The following is a 21,582-nucleotide window of genomic DNA, read 5'->3' as shown; positions in this document are numbered from 1 at the left end:
AATAGACCATCTGAATTCATCGAAGGCATTGGTAGAAACGGGGAACAACTACACACACAGCACAGATAAACGTAAGCAGTGCTGCCGCCAACGTCTTGAACGCACATCAACATTAGGCGGAATAACGTGATTAGCACAGTAAATTTATGGCTCTCAGAAGACCAACACAACGCAATTAACACGGAAGCTTGAAAATACCGATAAGTCTAAAGACAGACGCTCCGACAAACAAGCTGTGCAGTGTGTGCGCGCGAGACAATAGCGTGCGACTAACCCGAGAAGATTCAGTACCGCTGACAGGTACAGCAACCGTCAATATACAACTAAGCAACACCACACCATAAGGGGACATGCAGACTCGAGAAATGCGCGCACTAGCGACTTTCTAAATAGCACAAGCTAACGTATGCAGTCAGAAATGTCAAGCCGACTCCGACCCACAAACACACAAGCTTAAAGTGAATAACGGCCGCAAACGTTTCTCGCATCGAACAGGCAGCGGAGCGGCACGTTTATCGGACGCAGTGATGAACAAGTTAATGAACAACAACCGTTGTCAGAACATAAATAAGCAGCACTGACCTTTTCTGCGCCTCCCGGCAAAACTTCACTTCGTCGAACAGTAAATACAGCCCGAGGACATGAAGAAATCCGCAGTTTCACGCCACAACCAAACTGGTAACCGTTCCCGGTTTCTTCCCGCCAGTCTGACCGACAGTTCATTTAGTACATCAGGCACATAACGCGGGCAATCAAGGAAACCGCTATAGAAGCCCACTGGTGGCGCTGCATGCGGACAAACAAAAACTAGTTTGCGGAAGCCACGCGTTGAGACGTAGGGGCGCTGCTGTCGTTAAAAGTGTTCACGCAGTCCCGTTTTTCCATGGTTTTTCCCTCATCGTCGTTGTACCCGTTGCCGTCCCACTATACCATGCATCAAAGCAAGCGGCGCTGGCTTGCAGCTGTCAACGCATGCGCACGGCATGCCTTGCTCTGAAGTGGCGGTCGTTTCGTAATGGTTTCGGCCAACTTTTTCTTCCTCCGTGCCTTGGGCGATGCACGCCGTGGCCAGTGACCAGTCCGCGGAAGAGATCACAAGCTCGGCACCCTTGATCGCTTATATTTGCTTCGGAAAATGGGAGTAGGCCTCTAAGCGGACGTCTACGCGGCTCTGAGGCTGGAACAAAGAGCTCAGATATTAAGCAATTTAACACGTTAGTTGGGCTAAAGTTGTTTCTCTCCGCGGGCCGTGAGCGCTTGCGGTATGTGTGCATAAACTTTGATGACAGCTTTATTTCGTTCTTTGCAGTGAAAACAAAACGACGCTTCTTTATTGACTGCGTTCTCTTGACAAGTCTTTCCAATACCAATAATATATACTGCGACGCTCTTTGATATCCACGTTATAGAAAACTACTTCCGTATAGTGAATCCAGTGTGATTACTCGCTAATTAGCGAGTAATAATACATCTGCCCGTTTTCCAGCAGTTTTTCTTCATGAACACCAATCAATAGTGCAGGAAAAGAGCAACGGGGGGACCAGCAGGAGAAGGCACGTCATTCGGTGAACTTGAATTACTATGGCAAGTAACAACATTACGGTAACACTGCGAATTTTCGCGATACTGCAATGCATAATTTCAAATAAGAATGACATTTCAGTATAAATATATAGAATGTAAGGCAGATGCCGCGGGGTAGATTTAGTTATCCGGGTTCTGTGTCGTTCTCCTCCTGCAAAGAGGCTTTCGTTTTTGCTTGTGAAAATTAATAGCCGGGACGAGACAAAATACAAAAACGAACTTCTAAGCATATAACTGCATGCGTAGCCTGATGTATGCGGTGTAAAATGTGACGCAGTCGGTTACCATTATGTATGCACCCCATCCCAACATAAATAACGTGGACTAAGTACCATTGAGCGCGTACTACACTACAGCGAGATGATGACTGAGTGTTGAACAAAAACTGCCGTTTCTGCGAAACTTTGTAAACCAAACGCATAAAATGTAATGGCCTCAACAAGTATTTCGTAATGAAGATGTTCACAAAAGCACCACGAATTTTTCAGCACTATAGCAGCTATGGCTTTGCCGTAACGGCAGACGGGGAAAGGGAAGACGTTTAGTCCTTCTCAAATTGAAGTCACTGGTGATTTTGTACTTGACGCCTCAAATAAGAAAAATACGATGTTCACGAAAGCGGTTTGGGTACCGCAGAACACCTGGAAATGGGTTCCTGCAATTTCTTTTTTTGCCTAAGAAATCCTCCTCTCGACATTTTTAATGCTTTGTACGGCGTTGACAAAAAAAGTGGGATTTTGTTTTCTGTCAAAGGACATCACCAAAACTACAGCTTAGCCGTATTATGAAAGTTAACTGCTGCAAGGCAGTTTCATAGATGTCGGCGAAGTTCATTAAATTTTATGTGCGGTGTGCGCGTGTATATTAAACGCGCACGTGCATCTTGGGTTAAGAAGCACCTAATATATATGCGATTCATTGTTCCAGTTGATGCATGAAAGAGTGCACACTTCACTGCCGTGCACGAGTTATGTGGAACAAGACACGAGCAAAAAATATACAAACGCACTCTCCCCAACCGTTTACTGGGACATAAGTGGAACAGTAACTGGAACCGCCGACATCGCAAGACCCCATTTCTTCGGTTCCAGATAAAAACCACGAACATAAAGAAAACAAGCTGACGGTTCCAGATAAGATCCACCTATATGCTTCGTTCCAGTTATTCTTTCGTTCGGATCCACATAAAATATATGGATCACCCTTTTTAACTGGAACTTATATGGAACCAGATTAACAGTGTAGTGTCCCCGTTTTTTACGCTGTTTCGTCAAGATGATACATAACCAGTACCAACTCGCCCAAATGTTGATCCTTCTGCATGCTTATATATTCGTAATTCCTCTCGGTGCTTGATGCTCGTATTCCATTTTAATGCGAGAGTAACGCTTGTATATTTTGTAGTGAATACACTGATGCTCTCTTACAAAGGTACCCTCTGGGGGAATGTAGCCATCCTAAAATAACAAATTTAACGGCGCTGTGATGCTCGTATTTTCTGGGAGCGCTGGCGCTGTTTTCACGGGTACAGTTAAGGAAAGATTCTGAGGTCATTTTTGTCCAGTTGGCTTTGACTGGCGAGAGCACGTCGTAACTTTCTCTGGCATCCCGACGAGATGAAGGTCAGCTAGACCCTGCAGCCGACGCTGAGAACCCGTCCTCTTCGTAGACGAGCAGGCTCATCGGACGACAGGGCTGGGGACACGGCACCTTCAGCCAATCTCAGCTCATCTAATCTCATCCCGGCTCGAAGGATCGTAGCGGTGGGGATGGGGCTACCTGACACGGCTCACGTAACCTTGACCATTGAGGCCGGGCGAAGACGGTGTGACTTAGAGGCCATGCAGACAAAACATAAGTTTGTTTTATTCGAAAGATTTAGTGTTTCATTGTTCCCTCAGGGCTGGTCCGGCTGCCAACGATGCTTTATACACTGAAAAATTAAATATTTGAATCCAAAACTTCAATTCTCCCGCTAAATCGTGTCTTTCGTAACGTCGACAATGACGTATCCAGAGCAGGGCCTTAAAACTAGACAGCCTGCTGACCAGGGTTGCTACCATCTCACAGGCGGACGTTTGGTTATCCTGTTTATCACCCACTTTTATAGATGGCGCTGCAATACCGCTAAAGTGCCAGTGTCCGTACTTTGCTTCTGGCCGGACTTCTATACGTGCCGTAGTTTTATTAGGGTCCACACTAATCGTTTCCCGAAACGTAAGCTATGGCTCGACAAACATGGTCTTGTAAGTGACTGTGCCTCTTATGTCAATTCGTCTGTGTTTTGTCAGACAAGTATAACATGTCTGGCGGCTGTAATAGTGTCAGCGGGAAACGTACTGCACTAACCGCTTCCGTGTTTACGTGTTCGTTGGTAACTTTGACTGTTAACCACACAATTCTTAGTGCTTTAAAGGGTCATTCCCTCTTTCTTTTTTCTAATTATGTAGAGTATTTGAGCGAACTTTACGTTAAAAGTGGTGTCAGTATGATTCTTTCCAAGCAATCTTTGGAATGCACAATTTTTTGTTTTGTTTGCATGGCTTCTTTAAGCTGGGGCCAAGACCTAGGTGGCGCCGCAAGGAACCAAGGAAAAGCGCGGCAAGAATCTGATACATGAGTGCGAGATCAATTTTACTAGAAGGCAGGCATTTTCAGAGGCACGGTTACGTCCGACCATGTGCAGTCATGGACAACTGAAACGCGATCACGAAAATATGAATCGGAACACGCAAACAGCGCGATTTCTTTCCATGCAAGTAAAACTGACGAATGGTTTGATTACAGCAACAAAGTTGGGAAATTTGGCGTTCCAAATACTGCAATAGCGCGCCATTAATGGACCTACACGGACAGTATTTTTGCTTTTGCGTGTTCCGGTTCATATTGTAGCGAGGCACAAACTCAAGAACATGATGTGTTGGCGGTAAAAGGACAAACAGATTTATTAAAAGGTGAACTTGCGCCTCACCAAAACGAACGCCCTAGTGCCGCTGCCACCCAGTTCTCTCTCGCGCCGCCGCGAGAGAGTTGGGCGCTGTTGGTCGGTTGGTTGCCCGACGGGGCATCCTTTCTTTTGTTCTTTGTGGCGGGGCGCGTGCAACAGGCCACGCCGTGACAATATTTCCGTGTTCGCGTTTTATTTTTACATGAGTGTTAGTTCAGTTTTTCGTATATTCGCGAGGATAGTGGTATGTGGCACTTTGAGCCTTATTCTTCATCTCGTGGCAGCTGCCGCCACGGTCTAAAACCTTTTTGCCCCTAAACCCTGTGTGCACGTCGGCGTTCTCCTTCCAGGAGGTCTCATTGACCAGGCCCACCATGTGAACAGAGCAGTTGTGGCGCTGCGCGAGACGGTCGCTATGAGCGACGCCATTGAAGCGGCTGTGAAGCTCATCGACTACCGGGACACCCTCTTCCTCGTGACGGCCGACCACTCGCATGGGTTCGTCATTAACGGCTACCCGCCTCGGGGACACCCAATCTTGGGCACGGCGGGAGTTTCAAACATAGATGGTCTACCCTACACCACTCTCATGTACACTAGCGGCCCATCCAAAAGCGAGCGACTCTATGGCGTCGACACTGGTACGTTTCCACCGCACGGTAATACTTTTGGTTAGGTGTAGGCCAACCTTTTGTAGACGCACCCAAGGGGCCCCGTCATACTTGCAACATGGCAGCCCTCGGTTTCCGCTCATATCACGATTACGATCGTGATCGTGATTCTCTTTCCGAGTTCTTATTTGCAAGACATTTTTGCCCGCGTTAGACTCGCCTTTTGGCTGGACAACGGGCTAGACCGCCACTGTTGTGTCTTGCCCGCTGAAAATAAGTGTCTCAAGACTACTCCTATTCGCCTTTTTCTGCTCTTCATGATGTCTAATCTAGCCAGCACGTCGTATCTATGGGCGTTACCATTCCCACTCCCTGTTAAAATGCTTAACAAGCCATCTAGACAGAAACTCCCTTTCTTTAAAGCAGCACTTGGAACTCTCCAGATCATTCAACCATATTTACGCCATAACACCAAAGGAGTACGTTTGAAGCAATACTGGCGCACTTTGGGGAAATTGTATTGAACGACTTGCATTTGAGACGTTCGGTTTGCTCCAGAATGTTATACTGCCGCCTCAGGATGTTGGTCGCATTGGGCAATTTCATGCTGCAAGTTAAGCACAAGCTTCGTCTTTGGTGATCGCTATATGGTCGTGTATTTTTTCTTTCGCGGAAGGTTAACATTGCTGCTGCAGAGACGCCTCATGAAAAATTAGCCGCGCATTTTCTCACTTTACTTCAAATGTAGAAAAAAGACGACCTTTCACCCTTGTCACGTAAATTACTCTCCTCTTTCCCGCGCAACTTTTACGCTCTTCCCCTCCCGCCTCAGACCTCCCACAATAAAACAAAGTGAAGGTTTACTTAAGTAAATTCATGCGCTCCACGGCTCGCGCGCCATGTACTAGAACTTTTTTAGATGCGACTGCATCCCATTCACTCGCCTTGTCCCTCCATACGGCGTCGTTGTCCGTCCACACCCCTCCCCCATTTTCCTTGCCGCGCGAGCTTCACTCTCCGCCGCTCACCCCCTCTCCTCTCTGATAGCGAACACTCTCTCGCGAGGGGCATTGGATTGGATTCGATTGGATTGGCTTGGATTGGATTTCGATTGGATTAAAGTGGATTGTGTTCCGTCATAGCCGCGCCACGTTGTGTCATAGCCGCGGCAGACGCGCTGGGGCCGGCGCATGTGCAGTACTCTCTCTTCCGCGGTTTCCTCTCCTTCGGGCGCGCTGCGCATATACAGTCAAACCCGTTTATAGCGAATTGCAATATGCACCGCGATTAGTTCGATATAGCCGAACCCGCCTATAACAAACTCATTTTTACAAGTTCGCAATCCGCTGGAGTCCCCCCCCCCGCCTCCCCCTCCCTAATCTCAACATCTCCGCATGCAGAAACGAACACAGTGAAGTAGGCATTACCGTACCCAAAGTAATCTATTTATTGCAAATAATAAAGCTACTTTCCACCTGAACTGCATACTTTGCAAAGAAAAAAAGCGGTGATTTTTGTTTTCACTTTCGTTTTGACGGCTTCAACTAGCATAGCATTCTCTACAGGGAACATTGTTTGCACCAGTTCGAGTCCGCGTCCTCCAAAATCTAAGAAGCATTGGCGGAGCACATCGACTGCCGAAAGCGCTTCATTATAAGCGTCGGACGGATTTCACTCGCGACATCATCGGAAACGTGGGGGAGCTCTTCCCACAGTTCACCGATGCTGCTGTCTTGGTCCGGACTCGCTTACTGCGCGGGTTCCGTCGTGAGTCCCGCGCGTCGGAAACAGTTACGGAAAGTGCCGGGCGTCACGTCGCTCCATGCGAGGCGTAATGTCTTAGCCGCAACGCTTGCTCCGTGGTCGCGGCCAGTCCACATCTAAATCGCCACTCCGAGGCCATGCATTTCGACGGCCATTCTAGGCGCGCAGAGTTCGATATATCGGATGTGAACTTCGTTATAAGGAATATGTTTCCCATGTATTTCCGTAACTGAATTATTTTTGTTTGATATACAGCATAATTCGCTCTATCCGGGTTCGTTATAGCTGGGTTTGACTGTAACCGGTGTGCCGTTCTCCGGCGAAGCAACATCCACGCTTGGCTCAAACACCTAGAGTCCACGCCGCTTTACAAGTACGCCAACGTCGTCATCGACTGGGACCGGCTTACGCAGTCCCCTCAACGTTATGCGCGCTATAAAACGCGGTCCCGTCGCCGCTCCGCCTATGCGTCGCATCTACACAGGGGTTCCCGCGCGGGGAGGTGGGAGTTTTTCTGACAGAGGCGAAAATCAAAAACGCCCGTGTGTACGAGATTTAGGCGCACGTTAAAGATCCGCCGGTGGTCAAAATTAATCAGGAGCCCTCCACAACGGCGCGCCTCATCGCCTGCGTTGCGTGGGCGTATTAAACCCTACAATCAATCCATAATCAATCGAGTTTATTATTGGCCACCTAATTTCCAATTTCATCCCTTCATCGTGTTATTGGCCTTTCCCTTAAACCCGTCTCTTGGTATGCTCTCTGTTACCCTAACTGTCCACTGGTTGTTGGTTCTTCTCCTTACGTTGCCTACACAAGTTTGTTTTTTACTTGTACTATGTTACCTTCTACACGAGTTTGTTCCCTGATCCAGGAAGCTCTCTTCCTCTCTCTTGAGTGTTACTCCTATCATTATTTGTTGCATGCCCGCTGAGCCGATGTAAATTTGCTTTACATTAGTCTATTAATGCTACAAGTTTCAGCTCCTTATGTCATCACCGGCAGTACGCCCTGGTTGTTTATTTTTCTTTTAAGTGCTACAGGTAACTTTGCATTAATTGAAGTGCTTGCCGAGTGCTCCCCAGCCTAAACGTATTCTGCGCCCTATTTCTATCTCGTTGTAGGGGTCAGCACTAACCACCTGTCATAGGTAGTTCTAATGATTTACTTCCTCTAGCGCTTTGTTTACTAAGCTGAATAGGGCGCTTCCGGCATGCTTATTCCTCATCACACTTATTCATATTTATTTTTATAACAAAAAACAAAATTCACTTAATTTTAAGTAGCAACCAAGGTATTGTTGATTGATTGATTGTGGGGTTTAACGCGCCGACGCAACGCAGGCGATGAGGTGCGCCGTAGTGGAGGGCTCCGGATTAATTTCGACCACCTGGGGATCTTTAACGTGCGCCGAAATCTCGTACACACGGGCGTTTTTGCTTTTCGCCTCCATCAGAAAAGCGGCCGCCGCGGCCGGGAATCGAAGCCGCGACCTCGTGCTCAGCAGCGCAACGCCTTAGCCACTGAGCCACCCCGGCGGGTAACCCAGATATTGTGCAGGACATAGACGTGCTACGTAAGTCCCGGACCAGCGATCATGGTACGGTTAGATGAACAGTAAGGCTGAATCTCAAAAGAGAAAGAAGGAAACTCGTGAAAAGAAAGAAAAAAAACAAGCATGGAGCCAGTCAGAGCCAGAGCAGAGGAGTTTAAAATAACTCTTCGAAACAAATTCCGCTTCTAAACGAGAACGAGGGTAGCGAACAGGCAAAACCAAATGACGACCTAAAATCGCTACTCAGTGAATCAGCAGCAGATTTGGAGAAGCAACATGTAGAGAACGAACTGGAAAATAAGAAAACGAAGAAAGTAAGAGCCAAAGTTAAGAACATTAAAGTGTCAAGTACGGTGTATCATATTGAATTGGACGAGCTGTCATAACTAATTAACAGAAATAAAAAAAGGCATTCGTGCATATAACGTGGCAGTAACCGATGAAACGCTGCGAATAGGAGGAAGCTTGAAGGCAACTAAGAGGAAGCTAGCCATCGGCAAAAACAGGATGTACGTACTCAGAGATGAGCAGAGTAACATTACGCACAACATGGACGAGATAATAAAGGTAGCAGAACGATTCGACACCGACTGTATGCCAGCGACATGAGACCAGGGCAAAGTACTGAGCGTGCAAGCTTAACTTGCGGAGTGCCACTAGTAACCAAACAGGAAGTCGGAAAGGCTCCCAAGACCATGAATAAAACTCCCACCTCCCCTCGCGGGAACCCCTGTGTAGATGCGACGCATACGCGGAGCGGCGAAGGGACCGCGTTTTATAGCGCGCATAACGTTGAGGGGACTGCGTAAGCCGGTCCCAGTCGATGACGACATTGGCGTACTTGTAAAGCGGCGTGGACTCTGTGTTTGAGCCAAGCGTGGATGTTGCTTCGCCGGAGAACGGCACGCCGGTATATGCGCAGCGCGCCCGAAGGAGAGGAAACCGCGGAAGAGAGAGTACTGCACATGCGCCGGCCCCAGCGCTCTGCCGCGGCTATGACGCAACGTGCCGCGGCTATGACGCAACACAATCCAACACAATCCACTTTAATCCAATCCAAATCCAATCCAAGCCAAGCCAAGCCAATCGAATCCAATCCAATGCCCCTCGCGAGAGAGTGTTCGCTATCGGAGAGCAGAGGGGGGGAGCGGCGGAGAGCGCAGCTGGCGCGGCGAGGAGAATGGGGGAGAGGCGGACAACGCCGACGACGACGACGCCGGAGGGAGAAGACGAGTGAATGATATGCTCTGCATCTAAAAGAGAAGAAGCAGCAGGTGACGACGGCATAACCATGAATATTTTGAAAGAGGGAGAATAGACTGCCGCATGTTTTCGGAGCTTTCGCAGAGTGGGCCGTGTTGCACGCGCAAGAACCAGCTGCCACCGGTAGCGCCAACTCGGCCCCGGGAGCGCGAGCTTGTGTGCGCTCGCCAACCGAGGCGCGACCACACGTGCACTGCGAGGGGACGATCACGCAAGAGATCATGCCCCCCTCAACGAGCCTCAGCACATCTGCACACCGCGGTGTGGGCTTTGTAAAGGCCCACACACCACCGCATCTAAAGACTGCCCCAAGCGGTACCTGCCCACCGTGTACAAGGCCAAGAAAACTCCGAACAAGTCCACATCGGATGGGCCCTGCCGGTCGCGCTCCCCCTCTCCTGGCTCGCGACGCAACCGGGGACCTCACCGTTCGAGCTCAAGACCGAGCCGAGATCACGGTCGAGGGCCACAACACGGACGGTCAACCACCAAGGAACGCGCGCCCAGCCAGGCACGCAATCGAGATCAGACCCCAGGGACGCAACGCAAGCCACCCAGAGACCAACGCTCGGCCAGCTCCTCAGTCAACAGGAGCTCCGCGCACAAAGAACCACGCCACGAGGACGCACCCAAGGTGAGCTGGGCAGGAGTAGCGGCCTCCAGAGCTGATAATAAGTATGGCGCACTCATAACTCAATTACAAGCTGAGAACGCGGCTCTCAGACAGGAACTTGCAGAACTGCGTGCGTCCTTAACAAAAACAGCAGCCAACCCCCCTGCACCCTCCCCGCAACAACTTTCTCCCGCTATCAAGCGTCCCCGAACTTCCCTCCCACCGGGCAGTGATGCAACCCCCCCTCTTCCCACAACCCTCCCACCAATTTCGGGCCAGGCGATGCCAGCAAACCCCACGCCATTTATCACTCGAGACGAGGTGGTGGGAATACGTTCTATGCTACAGCAGCTGACCGCCTCGCAACAAACTATTACTGACCAACTGAACCAGACCATGCAAGCCCTCAAAGAAATGAATACCAATTTCGAAGAACGCCTCTCGAAAATGGAAGCATTTATTCCTCAGTGCACTCGCGTCACTACCTCCCTTCCTCCTCCACCCAAAGATGCCATGGAAGAAGATGGGTCCTCCTAATAGGAATAGTCGGAGCCGCGGCGAAACAATTGTTTGGCAGTGGAACTGCCGCGGATTCCGCGAAAAACGCTCAGAACTGATCCAGTATATTACAACACAAGAAACACCTCCACACGTTGTCGCATTGCAAGAAAGCAACACCCACGCTTCGCTCCCCGGCTATATCACTTTTCATGCGGATGGCACGCGGGTGTTACACACGCTGGTATCCAGGTCTATCACCGCTATACAGCACTCCCTTCCATTAGCAGGAGCCCCAGGCGTACTACTAGAACTACTCCCCGCCAAGGCATCAAAGACTTCCTTACCTATCTTCCACCTTAATGTCTATTGCAGGCCCAAATGTTCTCCGCAGGCCCTAAATGACACGCTGGAACTGGCGCGAAAGAAAGCTGGGAAGCACCAACTCATCGTAAGTGGAGACTTCAATGCGGCGCACCCCCTTTGGGGTTACACTTACGCTAATCCAAGGGGCAACTACCTTCACAAGTACGTAGACGAGAAGGCGTGGCAGATACTCAACGAGCTCAGCATACCCACTCGCACGGGCACAAGCGTCTCTCGCGATACTACGCCAGACCTCGCCCTGAGCAACCAGCAGGTGACGTGCGTATGGCGAAACAAGCAAGAGGCACTGGGCAGCGATCATTTCCTTATTGAATTAATCATTTCAGGCCCGGAGCTAGTCCGCACAGTGGGACGTGCTGCCCTGACAGATTGGTCCGGTTTCCGAAAACTGAGGTCAGCGCGCAGCACAGAGGACACCGCAAATCCGGCAGAGGAAGATCAATATTCCGCATGGATAGCCCAACTTATTCAGAACCAGGCCGCTTGTACTACTAACATAAAGACAAATACCGACAATCCCTGCGTAGACACGCACCTTCTACACATATGGGAAGCTAGACGCAGCCTGCAAAAGCGCTGGAAAAAGCAGCGGCACAATAAAAAACTCCGCATCCGCATTGCGCAGCTCAATGAAAAGGCGGCCAAATACGCACGCGAACTGTGCCGTGAGAGTTGGCTCTCCCTTTGCGACGCCATGGGAAACCACGTGAGCACGTCAAAAACTTGGAAAATTCTTCGTTACCTCCTGGACCCCTCCTCTTCGAAGGCAACGTCATCAAACCAACTACGGGCCCTCCTGCACAATCACTCAACCGACACACTTTTAACGAACCTCGAGGCAAAATTCTTCCCGCCCGGTCCGCAACAGAGCCACACAGACTACGATGGATCGCCGAACCCCTCATTGGATCAAGACATCCTCATCTCGGAGGTACGAGCGGCACTGTCCCGGATACGGAAAAACACCGCGCCAGGTCCTGATGGAATTTCCAACAGGCTACTAGCCAACCTCGATGACGACTCTCTCGTGTCCCTCACCGCGTGCCTCAATAGAGTGTGGCGCGAGGGCAAGATCCCTGCAGAATGGAAGCTCGCCTACGTTCACCTCATCCCCAAACCGAACAAGACCCCTTCTATTGACAACCTACGACCTATATCGCTAACGTCCTGCGTCGGTAAACTCATGGAGCATATCGTCCTCGCTCGCCTCCAGCGTCACCTAGACGATCGGAACCTCATACCAACCTCGATGTTTGGATTCAGACCCCACCTCTCCACCCAGGACATTCTCCTCCAGATTAAAGAAGAAGTCATGACCCCTGCCACCCGACACTCCCCCACGGCAATGCTGGCATTGGACTTCAAGGGGGCCTTTGACAATGTGTCCCATTCAGTCATTTTGGCCCACCTGCGAGAGCTACATTGCGGGGAACGCACGTACACTTACGTGCGAGACTTCCTTACTAAGAGGCAAGCGGTACTCCACGTTGGCGAAGCGAAGTCCAACCCCATCAACCTGGCGAGCAGAGGCACTCCACAAGGAGCAGTGCTCTCCCCGATGCTATTTAATATCGCCCTAATCAAACTGCCACAACGTCTTGCAGCTCTTCCGAACACCAAGCATGCGCTCTACGCCGACGATGTGACAGTTTGGACGGGCACAGGCTCGTGGGGGGACATGGAAGCTCGCCTTCAAGAAGCGGCCGATGTGGTCACTGAGTACGCCAAATACTGCGGACTCTCGTGCGCCCCGCAAAAGTCTGAGCTACTCGTGGTCCAACCAGGAAGACCCAAGCATGACCCACCTCCACCGGTCGAAATACACCTCGAGGGCCACATTATCCGCCCCACTCCTCAAATCAAGATCCTTGGGATGGTCTTCCAGCAAGATAAACGGAACTCCACCCTCATAACTCGGCTGAAGCACACTACGGACCAGGTATCCCATATGCTGCGCCGAATCATCACGAAGAGGCGCGGCTTCGGGGAGAATGCGGCGCTACGTCTCGTGCACGCCTTCATTATTTCCCGCATCACGTACGCGATCCCATATGCGCTTCTCAACAAGCACGAAGAAGAAAGTGTCAATGCAATAATTCGAAAATCATACAAGCGCGCACTGTGCCTTCCCACAAACACATCCACCTTGCTACTTCTTCAACTCGGTATCCACAATACGTCGTCTGAACTAGTTGAAGGACATCTTTTACAACAATACCGACGGCTTTCTCTAACCAACGCGGGCCGCCAGGTCCTCTCAGGACTGGGAATAAATACACCGGGCTACAATGGCCCCCTTCTAGAGCCCCTCCCCCGACCTACTCAAGAACTCATTAAAGTACAACCCTTGCCGCGTAATATGCACCCTGAGCACCACAGTGGACGGCGCAAGGCTCGCGCGGAGGCCATCTCACGACAGTACAGTCGAGATGCTGACGCGGTCTTCACAGACGCGGCAGCATACTCCTCCTATCCAGCGTTCGCCTTGGCAGTAAGCCCCGCCCAAGGAGGACAGGCTATCACTGCCTCTGTCAAAACACTTTCACCAGCTGAAGCTGAAGAGGCGGCAATCGCACTTGCCATCTGCTCCACCCAGGCTACTACTGTTGTGACGGACAGCCAACAGGCCTGCCGACACTTTCAGGCCGGAACCGTTCACGCTGCGGCCCGCGCAATGCTACTCCGCCACCCGCCGCAGCGACAGATCCACATAATATGGACTCCAGCCCATCTGGGAGTGAATGGGAACGAGATGGCGAACGACCTCGCGCGAGAAATGACACGCCGCACGAGGAGTGCAGACACCGCCTCGGAGAGATTTACTCCCCTCCTGACATATACAGAAATGACGCAACATCTACGCCTGGCCCGACGCACCCTTCCCCCACCGCACCGACACCTCTCTATCGAGCAGGCACACCACTACCGTGCCTTGCAAAGAAACACCTTTCCCCACCCAAAAAGAGTCTGCCACTACTCCGAAGAAATTACGTCCCCTAGCTGCCCCTTCTGTGGAGCAGAGTGTACTCTCTTCCACATGGTTGGTGGATGCCCCTCCCACCCTCTCCCCAAGCCGAATCCTTACAACTCTCCCGAGCTCTGGAGGCGCGCCCTATCCAGCTCATGCCTGTCCGACCAGCTTCGGCTGGTGGAGCGGGCTGTAGCGGCTGGCAAGGCATATGGGGTCCTGGACTGAGGACTTCACCTCCTGAAGAGTCCACGCAACCTTTTCCCTCAATAAAGATGTTTATCCTCCTCCTCCTCCTCATGCCACGAACACCGGCAGTGCGTCTTCGGAGGTCGAGAGAGACGCAGGGCTCTTTTCTCAATTCTCTCGTCTTGTTCAGGCACAAGTTCGCCCGAAATAAAAGTACTTTCTTTACCATTGTGGTCTATCCTACGTGAAAAATTGTGGTGGTGCTGCGGGGTAGACTCCTGTGAAGCCTCTGCATGCATCAAGATGACAGTCCTACCCGACGTCGGACTGCAGCCAAACGAGTTGACGCCCGTCTATCAGCGGAGCAGTCGCCGGCTTCAAGGGGCCTTACCTAAGTTCGGGCTTCTACCCACCGCAACAAGGAGAGCGACGGAGCGCACGCTCAGCTCGTCCACCATGACCAGCGTCAGCAGCGCGCAAGGCCAGTTCGTTCTTCACCAGCCCAGGGGTGAGACAGCTGAACCAGATTTGGGAGCAGCGAAATTTCGATTTTGGAGCAGAAGAACCTTGATTCGGAGCAGAAGAATGACATTTATTATGTCACCTTAAGAGCCTGAAAAATCACATTTTTGGCCACTTGGGGGGGGGGGGGGGGAGTGCGCTTTTTTATTCGATTTTGAACGTACATAACACTGAAACAGCCTTTCAATAAAGTTTTTTCTACCTGGGTATCACAAGGAACGAACTACCTTTTTCAAACCAGTTTTACATTCTTGGGCTCTATGCTCGATAACGCGGAGTTCCGTTGAAAATACCTAATTGAAAAACTAAGCATTTTAAGGAATTGTTATTATCCCGTGAATGCCGCAGTTGTTATTTTTGTAATCCCAGACTCGGCGTCACTCACAACTGAGAGCCACGGCAAAAGTTGCGCAAAGCGAGGTGGCAGTCGTCGCACCCCACCAGCCCTCCGATTCAAGCCCCAAGGTGGGCGTTCACAACGATCGTAATTAGAGTATTGGTATGTTTAGTCACCTCCCTTTTGGAATTAAATTTCAATTCAGATAGATGAACCATTATTACTAGCGTGCGATAATAGCCCGTCCCGCTATCGGACACTGCTTGAACATTTGGTGGTGATGCAGCCTGCGCCGCCACTTCTGCAGTGTCCATCGTCCCACTCCCGCCGCTCGCAAGCTCACTATCGATAGCAACAATAACTCGTCGTTTTATAACGCCGCAATAAGTCCTGAATTTCACTTCAAGCAAGCACCGCGCCTCACACTCAAGGCCGAAACATGGCAATATCGCGGGTACCCCGTTGTTTTTGATGAACCCCCGTCTTTCGAGTCGCGTAACTTCCCGTAAGAGGTCAAACGAAAACCCGGCCACCCCCATAACCAAAACCGCGGTAGAAACCGGCGAAGAGCATTCTGCCTGAACCACGAGAAAATGAATGCCACGTACCGATCAATCAAGAGCACATGTTATGGCTATGCCCCAAGGTAGATAGAAGCAGTATCCGCAGGGAGTGGCTGACTCAACCGGCCACGCTAGAGCAGCAGCTATCGTTGGCAAGCTTTGTCCAAAAGACCATATATGCATCCCGCCTTCCCGGCTAGACCCCTGGAAGACCAACTAACAAGGAATTCCAGTGGCCTCCTGGAATGAGGAGGCCTCAGCCTAAAGGGCAAATAAAATTTTCTCACTCTCTCTCTCTTCGCCCAGCGGCCATGTTTTCCAATCTTCACCGCAACAAGATGGCGGCGCCCAGTAATGTCGTTGTGGAGATGTGGCGCTCCCAAAATTGCCGTTTTAAAATCAACTTGCACAAGTAGTTTGTGAAAGCTTTATATGGGAAAACTTTAAAACTTCTCACAATGTAACATGTGCAACCCGACATTGTGACTTTCGAAAAAACTATCCCGTGGACAATTTTATGCGGGTTTTTTATTGAATGATCAATCAATTAAAACTTTACAAACAGCATCACCTTTAAGGTGCAGGAAAATTATGCCGTCAGTAAGCATTTTCCCCCTCTGTAATTGAGCAGTTTGGCGCAATTTTTGCCATTTTCAAGCTTTTGGAGCAGCCTGGCGCAGGAAAACGAATTTGTATCAAAACTGCGCAATATGCGCAGCTGTCTCACCTCTGCCAGCCGCGAACGGCGCAAGCCTTCCACGGCGACCTCTTCGAAGACGCCAAAGACTGATTGAACCACTTCGATTGCGTGGGAAGCTTCAATCAGTGTGACGACGCTGCCAAGCTGAGAAACGTCTATTTATCCTGGAGGACGGCGCTCCGAGATAGTTCGAGAACAGGGAAGGTACGCTGAGCACGTGGCAGGATTTCTGCCACGAGTTCCCTCAAGCGCATGCAAGTGCGGATCGTCGGGAAAGGGCGGAGAACACGCTGCGATCTCGCGTGCAGCTGCCGAACGAAAGCGACAGCATGTACGTGGAGGACATGACGCGCCTCTTTAGGCGAGCGGACCTCAATATGCCAAAGGAAAAGAAACTACGCCACGTTATGCACGTGAAAGAGCAATTACTTGGCTACCTCGTTTGGAACCCCCCCAAGACCGTCGACGCGTTCATCTCCGAGGCATCTGTCGGGCATTTCGGCACACCAACTGGTGCGGTAATGAAACGCACGTGTCGTGCAGCGCCTTGAAACGTCGCAGATTCCGAGGAAGGTCGCGCCTGCCCGCACCGGATGCGCTAATGGCCACCACATGGGGTTGGACCCTCACGAAGGACTCGCTTTTCCCTCTTCCCTAGCCCCTAGCGTCAGGGTGGAGGGAAGATGAAGACAAGGAGACGACATCGAGAGACGCGGTCCGGGCGCGGGAGAGCTCGGCCCGTCGTCTTCGAGCTCCGCGCGAGTCCTATTTTTTAATCGCCCGCCGGGCTGTAAATAAATGTACAGTTTTGTATCGGAGGCTGAGTTTGTCGGTTCAGGATACCCGGGGTCAGATCCTCAGCGCTACTGCGGCTTGGAGGAGAAGCCCCGGGGAAAAGAACATCACGAAGATAACTGGCGCAGTCGACAGGATCTTCAACAGCGACGACTCAGCCGGCCGGCGGGCGAGACAGGCCCTCGACGGACGGAGCAGGTGGAGAAATCGCGGTCTGCTGAGCGAGATCGGCGGGAGCAGCGGAGCCCGCCAGCCTGGTGGAGAAGCGGCTCGATCGGCGCTCAACGGACTTCTCAACGGCGACCGAGGGAATCTCTGCGGCCTGCTGAGCGGTGGAGAAGCAGCTTGACCAGCGGTCAGTGGAGGCATCAGCAGCCCATTGAGCGTGGAGCAGCAGGAGCAGCGAGCTGTCGGCAGGCGAGAAGTCAGCGAGATTTGTTTGGCGGACACCTCGGCTGAAGGAGCCGCGCCTAAACGGATACCCCATCTGCACCAGTGCGGCATCTCTACGGGCACCGAGCTATGCAGGTCAGTGCCTCTCTTGATCCTGGGTGCGTGGCTCACCATGACATGTAGGGGGTGCTTCATTGGCAGCCCTGAGATAATGGGGGCGGTTAGCTAGGTATGGCGAGATGGAGCTGAGTGTGAGGGCTGGCGAGGCAGCAAGCGTCAGGATTAGGCCAGCCATGTCGTTCGCTGAGCAGAAGGCGCTATTGCTGGCGAAACTAATAATCGCTGAGGCAGAGTTAGCGGCGGAACGTTCCAAGAGTGAACGTTTTAAGAGAGCTAACAATGTTTCTGCCTCACCGATTGCTCAACGAGTAATGTTCGGCACTGAGGGAGAGAGTGTACTGGGGTGCGCCAGTACGCCGAAAGATGTGCTGGGTGGAACTCATTCACTGGGCGCGTGTAGTCCTCCTGTTTCGCGGGATCCGCCACAATCAGAGTCACTCGGGACAGGCGAAGAGAGGATAGTGGCGCGCGTTCCTTCGGGGGCGTTGAGATTTCCTGCAACCGGGGAGCAGGATAGTGAAGCATCCCGCGTAGGGAATTTCACCGAAATGAAGATGGAGGTGAAGGAAGGTGTTACGCGCGAGGCTGCGTTGGTAAATGACAGGCAGTCTAAGGTGAATGAGAGTGTGCGCATGCCCGTGATGAAGCTGATGGCAAGAGAGAAAGGCTCCCCTGCGTCGCATGTTAGTGTTCATGTTGCCGATGAGCCCCTCGCGACTCCTTGCGTCACACAACGGTGTGTGGTTGTAATGGTGCCGCCAATCCCCGAAGGGGTATGCTTGGAATTGGAGGACAATAATCCCCCGGTGCGGGAGCGCGTGAGCGGATGGAACGCGACGGGGACCACCATCGGTCGGCGTAAGCTCGGTGTGTGCTTGGACAGCACCGAACGTGATCTACACCCACCCGACGGCGCCCGTGCTACCGCGCCGGGACGTCGCCAGTGAACGCCGCATTACGGGGGCCGTGCCGTAGCGCCGGTCGCTCGTACCCGCTACCACACCGGGCGCCCGTGCCTTGCGCCGGGGAGTCTGGTCGTCAATCAGGCGGGGCCGCCATCGGTTCGAGAGGACCACCCGTCGGAGCCGCCGCCCCTGCCTGCCTCTCTTGGGCCTCCGGGCGAGAGGTCCGTGCTACCGCGCCGGGCCGCCTCATGTTCCTGCTGGGCTGCGCCACTGGATCGGGCCACGTGTGGTTCGAGTGACGTGGGGCCAGCCAAACGGGACCAGCACGTCTGCGACCCTCGGCTAGTGTGACTGCGACAATCCATGTGAGCCCAGTCCAGATTGCACGCGTATGTTGGGCGTTCGCTACCCTCGCTGAACTGGGACTTGCGCGGGACTGTTAGGAGGTGCAGGACTGAATCCCGCTTGTTGTTTTTCTCCTTTCTCATTTGCGTTTGCCGCGTTTGTAACGTTTTGGTTTCTTCCTGTTTTGCCCATGACCCATTTGAGCTGTTTTTGCCGCATAATACATCGCTCCTACGTTTCACCTTCGTGTTGTGGCCTCTGTCGTCATTGATCTTGCGTATACGTCTCGTGGTTCCCACCACCGAACCCTGAGATCATCACAATTGGCGTCCGCGACAGGACCTCTTCAATAACATCTCGAAGAGGTCACGAGGCTTGTGGAAGAGGCGTGAGGACAGAGAACCGACATGGAGGTGGAAAAGTTAGTGGCCAGCGGGAAGGAGCTGGGACTCCGCGATGCAGAGCTGCGGGAATGGGCAAAGCGGAGCAGGATCGGTTGCGCGATGAGAGGGCGGCAGAACGGGAAGCTCTGAAGGCCGCAGCAGAGCTGGAACGCGCAAAGCAGGAGAGCTTGAGGCTAAGCTTAAGGCTGCAGGAAGGCGCGCAAAACAGCCCACAAGCTGAGGGCTCCGTGGCAGCCCAACCTAACCCCGTGCCTGTCATGTCGACGAGCCCGCATAACTTTATCCCCCCATTTGATGCGCACAGAGACGACCTGGACGCATACCTCCTAAGGTTCGAGAGGGTCGCTGCAGCTCAAAAATGGCCGGAGGATAAATGGGCCGTCGGCTTGAGCACATGCCTCACCGGAGACGCGCTGTCCGTCATCGGGAGGATGACGCCAGAAGATTCTCTGGACTACCAAAAAGTCAAGCTGGCGCTCCTTCAGCGGTTCCGTTTTACCCCTCAAGGGTACAATGACAAATTCCGCCAGGCGAAAGCTGACGACGGCGAAACCGGAACTCAGTTCGCGACGCGACTTTCCGGTTATTTTGACCGATGGCTCGAAACGGCTGGTGTTCCCAAGACGTTCGAAGCGTTACGCGACAAGATGATCGCGGAGCAATTTTCCAAGTGTTGCTCGTCCCAGCTGGCCATTTTCATGAAGGAAAGGGACTGCAAGTCGACCAAAGAAATGGCTGAAGCTTGCGATCGCTTCCTTGAAGCACAAGCTCTCACAAACTTGGGAAAGACCAGGGAAGAAAGAAAAGAGTCGCAAACATACCTTCCTTCCAAGAGAGCTCCCACCTGCTTTTTATGCGGAAAAACGGGGCACAGCGCGCAAAACTGCAGAGTAGTAGGCCTGAACATCCACTGCGGAAGCTGCGGAAAACAAGGGCATCACGCAGACGGCTGTCGCTCTAAGCCTCCTGATAAAGAGCAGGTGTCGGCATGCGCTATTGAGAAGTGTCACGACAAACCGCAACAGCACCGCGGGACTAAAGGCACATTGGCCTTATCACGGTCCCAGCGTAAAAAGCAACGCCAGCTCCAAACGAAAAGTGCTGCAAGGCGTATGCCAGTTGTAACCGGTGACATCTACGGTCAACAAGTTTCCGTTCTGAGAGACACCGGCAGCAACGCCGTCATCGTGCGACGAGAGCTGGTCCCTGATAGTTGCCTTACAGGCCAGGCATCAACTGTCCGTTTTGTGGACAATACCACAAGGAGACTTGAAGAGGCTTCCATCCACGTGAATACACCATACTTCAGAGGAAAAGTCCTGGCCAAATGCATGGCTGATCCCCTGTACGACCTCACACTTGGAAACGTACCAGGTGTTAGGGACCCCAACAAACCTAACCCTGCGTGGAAGCCGCAGCAACCAAGGCATCCAGCTACTCCAGCGGTGCTCGGTGGAGAAGCACGTCCTTCTTCGGCCGAAGAGAACACCAGCGGCGTCCATCACAAAGTACAGCATAACGGGCCAGCAAGTCCCATCATGTTCGTCGACGTTACAAGAGCAGAGATGCGCCAACAGCAGCAGCTGGACAAGACGCTAGAAAACTGCATGAAGATGGCATCTTCACAGTCCTCTTCCGATAAAGAGAACCCCTGCAAGTTTGTTTGGCAAAAGGGGCTCCTGTACCGTCGGTACGCCTTACCATCAGGCCGCCTCATTCAGCAACTTGTAATTCCGCATCCTTTCAGACACGCGGTCATGAGGAAGGCTCATGAAGGAATTCCAGGTCATCATGGATTTTCAAAGACATCTAAAAGAATCCTCCGAGAGTTTTATTGGCCAAACATTTACGCCCACCTCCGAAAAGGGAGGTGGGCATTGCTCTTTCAAGAAAGGTGCCTACTGTCGGCCTGTGCTTAACTGAAAGTCTGTTTTCAAGCAAAACAACAAGCCCATAGTGCACATACACACCACGCCGAACAGAAGCATCTTCGTTCTGAAGTCAAAGTTTTTAACCTTGTTTTGGCGTCTCTGCAGTGAGGTGTCGTGGACTCCAGACGATGCTTACGGCCGGGTCGCGAAATCTCTTGACTGTGTGAACAGTGCTTTATTTTCCTGCA

The 21,582-nt window shown here is 51.9% G+C and overlaps 1 protein-coding gene across 1 annotated transcript in view; it reads left to right on the top strand.

The window, feature by feature from the left end:
- Positions 1-21,582, top strand: part of LOC144153411 (alkaline phosphatase, tissue-nonspecific isozyme-like) — a 107,953-nt gene that overhangs the window by 48,867 nt on the left and 37,504 nt on the right. Inside the window, exon 7 of the mRNA XM_077685059.1 lies at positions 4,882-5,172. Within this exon, the coding sequence (XP_077541185.1) occupies positions 4,882-5,172 (291 nt within the window). The remainder of the gene's footprint in view (positions 1-4,881; positions 5,173-21,582) is intronic.

Source organism: Haemaphysalis longicornis, unplaced genomic scaffold (assembly GCF_048455015.1).
Source record: "Haemaphysalis longicornis isolate Haplotype H1 unplaced genomic scaffold, Haemaphysalis longicornis Haplotype H1 scaffold_9, whole genome shotgun sequence".
NCBI classification, from domain to species: domain Eukaryota; kingdom Metazoa; phylum Arthropoda; class Arachnida; order Ixodida; family Ixodidae; genus Haemaphysalis; species Haemaphysalis longicornis.
The sequence above is the reverse complement of the archived record's forward strand: the minus strand, read 5'-3'. Positions and strand labels throughout refer to the sequence as shown.